This window comes from Malus sylvestris, chromosome 14 (genome assembly GCF_916048215.2).
Source record: "Malus sylvestris chromosome 14, drMalSylv7.2, whole genome shotgun sequence".
Taxonomy (NCBI): Eukaryota; Viridiplantae; Streptophyta; class Magnoliopsida; order Rosales; family Rosaceae; genus Malus; species Malus sylvestris.
In genome coordinates, this window is record NC_062273.1 from 8,866,851 (window position 1) to 8,872,512 (window position 5,662).

The 5,662-nt window shown below is 36.2% G+C and overlaps 1 protein-coding gene and 1 pseudogene across 1 annotated transcript; one reads left to right on the plus strand and one right to left on the minus strand.

Annotated features, from left to right (window-relative positions):
- Positions 1-349: 349 nt before the first annotated feature.
- On the minus strand, positions 350-2,072 carry LOC126598997 (uncharacterized). Its single transcript, XM_050265387.1, has 3 exons — positions 1,064-2,072; positions 451-647; positions 350-355 (listed from the first exon to the last, which is right to left on the minus strand). Exons 1-3 carry the CDS (start codon positions 2,070-2,072, stop codon positions 350-352), a joined length of 1,212 nt encoding a protein of 403 aa, XP_050121344.1.
- A 1,228-nt stretch (positions 2,073-3,300) lies between these two features.
- On the plus strand, positions 3,301-5,146 carry LOC126598998 (calcium-binding protein CBP-like; annotated as a pseudogene).
- Positions 5,147-5,662: the final 516 nt, after the last annotated feature.

Here is a 5,662-nt window from a genome sequence, read left to right on the forward strand (position 1 = left end):
AGTGAAAGATTTAAATGCATCAGATTTATCATGCAAGAAAGCAACCCAGGTAAAGCGAGTGAAATCATCCACAAGAACTAGTATATACTTTTTACCTCCCAAACTTAGATTTTGATTTGGACCAACCAAGTCCATATGCATAAGTTCCAATGGTTTTGATGTGGATGAGAAGTTGGTGGGACTGTGTGAGTTTTTGGTCTGCTTTCCTATTTAACAATCACCACAAACTCCTTCTTGTTTTCCACTTAATGTGGGCAGCCCACTTACATATTCTTTCTTTGAAATTTTGATTAGATCTCTAAAATTCATGTGTCCTAATCTTCGATGCCATAGATTAGTGATATTGTTTTCAACCCTGTAGCAAACATTCAAACCATTAGCCATAGCACAATAGCAATTATCATCAGACCTTGGTCCACAAATGACCTTTTCACCTATTTTTGTACTTACTATGCATTCAATTTCATCAAATATAACCTTACCAAAGTCATCACTTAGTTGACTAATACTCATAAGGTTTGCAGTAAGGTTTTCAACAAGTAAAACATTATGCAAAGCAGGTAAACCAGGAGCTTTAACTGTACCTTCACCCAAAACCTTGGCTTTCTTACCATCACCAAAGGTTATCGTGCCTCTTACCTTTTTATCTGAGAATGACTGAAACCAACATTTATCACCTATCATATGCCTTGAACAATCACTATCAAAGTACCACTTGTTAGAGTTGCAAGGATCCAAGGCAGTAAAGGCAACAAAACATTTGAGATCATTAGACTCAATTGAAGAATGAGCAAGTACGTAGCATGTGATTCATTCACTGATTTAGTCCTTTTCTTTTCTCTCCACACAAGTTTCATCTTAGGCAAATAGGAATTTGGAATATGAACGAGTTTAGACAACCTATTCACTTCTCTCAAGAGATTTGAGAGATGAGTACGTGCTGCACCAATAGAAAAATTATCAGAATGATTCAAGTATTTTTTGTCACAAGAAGGTCGAATATGACCTACCTCACTGCAAGCATGACAAGTAAGAACACAAGTCTTAGGCATAGCACACGTACCTGAAGCTTTCACAAATTTTGTTCCTGAAGAACTATCAGTGGAACCATCAAAACCCAAACCAGTTTTATCTCCACTGGATTTTCCAATACTGAGCATTTTGTCAATCTTTTCCGCGCCAATGGTTAATCTTATGATTTTTTCTTTAGAAGCCTCAAGTTGTGAAGTTAATGACTTGTTTTCTTTCTCAAGTTCAAACAATCGATATTGAAACACAGTTTCGATCCTACATTTCTCAGTTTCCAAATTTTTCAATTTTTCTTTCATGTCAAAACTATGCTTTCTAATTTTTACAGAGACATGATAAAGTTCATTATATTTTTGAAGTATTTCTTCAGCATCAAGCTCCAGACTATCAGATTCCTCAAGATCATCGATATTTGCAAATCCCATAAATGCAACTATCTCACTTTCCGAATATGAATCTAATTCACTGTCACTCCAAGTACTCTTCATGGCTTTGTTTTTTTTTTTTTCAGATTTTAATTTCTTCAAGGTGTTAGCACATTCTTTTGTCTCATGTCCAAAACCCTGACATTCATAGCATTTTCGACCCTCAGTTTGTTTAATAAGTCTGGAACTTTTTGCAGAATTAAAATTGTTTGACTTGAAGGGTTTAGATCCTGAACTTGTTCCTTTTCCCTTAAAATTTTTACTCTTGAGAAATTTTTTAAACTGTCTAGTGATTAGAGCAAATTCCTCATCACCAATTTCCTCACTTTCTTCACATTCTTCTTTTATAGCTTTTAGGGCAATGTTTTTACTCCTTTTCACAGTAGGAAGCTCCATTTCATCGGTTTTCAAAGACCCAACTAATTCTGCAATTTTCATTGTGTTTAAGTCTCTAACTTCTTCAATTGCAATTTTCTTAGGTTGAAACCTAGAAGGTAGTGATCTAAGAACCTTTTTGACAACTCTAGATTCAGGAATTTTATCCCCAAGATTAGCACAAGCATTGATGATACTATTTAACTTAGCATAGAAATCAGAAAAGGTTTCATCTTCTTCCATTCTAATAATTTCAAATTGATTGACATACCTTTGAAGCTTTGACTCTTTAACATCATTTATTCCTTCATAGGTGACCTGCAAGATATCCCAAGCCTCTTTGGAGGTCTCACAATTTGAAATATTAGAAAACTGATCAGGAGATAAGGTAGTAAATAGAGTGTTTAACCCTTTTTGATTATTCATGGAATGAGTTTGATCAGCCAGTGTCCATTCTTCATGAGGCTTGAGAACAACTTCCTCAACGACAATGTGTTAGACTTGAAAATTTGTCACACGTGAAGGGATGAGTGTTGAGAATGAATCCCATATTGATGAGATGAGGGATCTTATATGGGTTTATAAATAAGTTGGACTTCTCCCCAAATTGACAATTAGTTTATGGTGGAACCTTAATTTTTTTTTCATGTTTTGCACATGCAATCACAAAGAATGTAAAACTCGGTGAGAAAATTGTTGCAGCAAAAAGAAGAAATCAGGATCCAAAATCGATCAGAATCGAATGTTTGAGTGAGTTGGTGGTTTAATCACCATCTATAGGTTTGAGAATTTGTATCCCTAACAATTTTGAAAATTTATCTTCCATTTTATGGGTTTTCAGAATGTTGGATGATAACACAAGTGGAATCGTTTTACTGTCAAATGGTAGTTTCTTTGCTTGTGCTTACTAATTTGTATGGTATATTGGCAACATTAGTTATATAGATTCAGTGAATTTTGTAACGAATTGGAGTGTGCATGATTCCTTTGTTCACATCACAGGTGGAAAAAAGCTTTACTTCACAATGTACTACGCGTGACGTAAAGAAGAATTTGAAATATCTTTTTAGTTGTCAATTAGGTCATCAATTTAGTCTATTCCCAAATATAAATGCGAAAAACAAAATAAAATTATAGCGGTGTGCTATCCACACACCTCTTTTTACTTCTCACACACCCTTATTAATTTCTGTCCGTTGATCTTCTTCAATTCATCTAATCTGACGGCTGAAAATCAAAAAGGTATGAGAGAAGTAAAAATGGGTGTGTGGATATCACACCCCAAATTCTATACGTCGCGTGTAGCGTGCAATGGTTGAAAAAAACAAATCTTTCGCATGTGCGCATAGGAAAACTAGTAATGTAATAATGCTTTGATTATAGAAAGGTTGCCCAAGTATTTTTTGATAAAAAGGGTTTTGTGAAGATTTGTCAGGATAGTAGGAAGATGTTGACGAGGCATATATTCTAAAAACTAGAAAGTGCCGGTAATTACCTCGCCTTTCCAGATCCGAGCTTGAAACTGGAATCATACATATATCCATTCCGATCTGTTTCAAATTCTGCACACACTCCTAAACCAAATTTTCAGATCTTCTACAAGAACAAAAGAGAATGTCAAGCTACTCACACCCTCCTCCCGGCTATGGCTATGGCTACGGCTACAGCTACGGCAGCGCTTCACCTCCAGGTCAACCCTACGGTGCACCGCCGCAAGGGCAGCTCCAACACCAACAGCACCAGACAGCCCAACCCTACGGTGCTACGTCTGCACCGTACGGCTCTTCATACAAGCCAGAGAAGCCGCACAATCCAGCTAAGCCTCTCAAGAATCAAGCCAGCGGAGGTGGATACCCCGCGCCTGCTCCGAGTTACGGCAGCCTGTTCGCGGCTTTGGTTCCATCGGTGTTCCCGCCGGGCACGGATCCGGAAACCATAGCTTGCTTTCAGCTGGTAATCAGGACGGCAGCGGCTTCATCGACGACAATGAGATGCAGAGAGCTCTGTCGTCGTACAATCAGAGCTTCAGCTTGAGGACTGTTCATCTTCTCATGTACCGTTTTACCCAGACCAACACCAGGAAGATCGGTAACAATTTACAAACCCTAACAATCCATGCATGCATATCTGTGTAAATTTCTCGTCGAATTTGAAATTTATGCTCACCACCTACTTAATACTGTTGAAGGAGTTTAATTTCTGATATTTATGTCTATCAATTGTACAAATCTCAAAATGTAAACTTATTGTGATAAATAGAGTGGTAAACGTTACCATCTTTTGAGAGTGGTGAATTAAAATGTTTTCGTTTCAAAGAATTACTTATTTGGAAAGAGACCACTGCCATCATGGTGACTTAGTCCATCATGTCATGTGTAAGTTTTTTTTTACATGGCATGACATTTCATTAGTGGACGGTGACACCACTATCATGGTGAAGGCGTTCTGTGCAAGTTTTGTGTGCGGCTTAATATGCTAATTTGCTACAATTTATCCTTCTAGCTTTCAGTGTAGCACAATTCACTATTAATTCAATGAAATAGTAGATAATAATGATGTTTATTGTGTGTGTGTGTGTGTGTGTGTGTTGGGGGGGGGGGGTAAATTGTGAGAACAGGGCCCGCTGCAGTGTTCTACAATCTTCAAAGTTGGAATGTATTTGGTACTATTTCAGTTTTCAGAAAATGAAAACCAAAAATCAAAAATTCAAAATTACTTTCTTGAGTTTTTTGAAAACCAAAAATCAAAACTTAAAACCTACCTTCTTGAGTTTTCAAAAGAGGTATGCTATTCACACACTCCTCTTTACTTCTTACACATATCTTATTAATTTTTGTCCATTGATATTCTTCAATTCATTTGATCTGATGGCCGAAAATTAAAAGGGTGTGAGAAAAGTAAAAAATGATGTGGATATCACACCCCTTCCAAATTATGGCATTGAGTTCATTTTTTTGAAAACTGTAAGTAGTTACCCGACAAAATTTTAGTTTTAGTTTAAAAAAAAAAGTTGAAAACTAAACACTAAAACCAAAAACTGTAAAATAAAAACTCAAAACGACATGGTTATCCCACCACGGCCTCTAAGATTTTGTGTTTTAATGTTTGTTGGAAATTAACTGTTTTGTAATTGGTGTGGTTGATCAGGGTATATTTGATAGGTTTGACCGAGACAGAAATGGGTCAATTGATGCAAATGAGTTGAGAGATGCACTGCTGAGTCTGGGATTTGCTGCCGTCTCGCCTGTAATTTTGGAACTGCTGGTCTCTAAATTCAACAAGACTAGAGGCAGAAAGAGGAATATGACAATTTCATCGAGTACGTTTCCTTTTCCTTTTTTTTTTTTTTTTTTTTGCTATATTCTTTTTGTGGGATTGATTTGAGGATCAAATTCTTAAGCATTAGATATTTATTGCATTTACTTTTGGTAATATTTTATAGGGTAATGATAATGAGACTAAATATGTAAACTAAATGATATGGAAGTTAATGATTAACGTGTTTATTTCTTATTTGTGACACATCATTTAGTTTACAAATTTAGTCTACCTAGCAGCTTATCGATGTCTGATTATTCCTTGTTCGTTTGTTTTGGTAAAACGCAGGTGCTGTCTGACTGTTAAGGTGAGTTCCATTTTCACTAAGGTATATATTTTGTGTACGTAATTTATAGTTTTAATTGGTGAACTTCTACTCAGTCATTTGGCTTTAAATTTTACTCCTGCTTTGATCTTTGAGCTTTATTAATCTGTTCTTGCTATCTAGCGAATTTTAAAAGCCGCGGCGTGCAGGTTTATTCTGATTTATGCGTAGTTCGCATGGTTGAGTATTC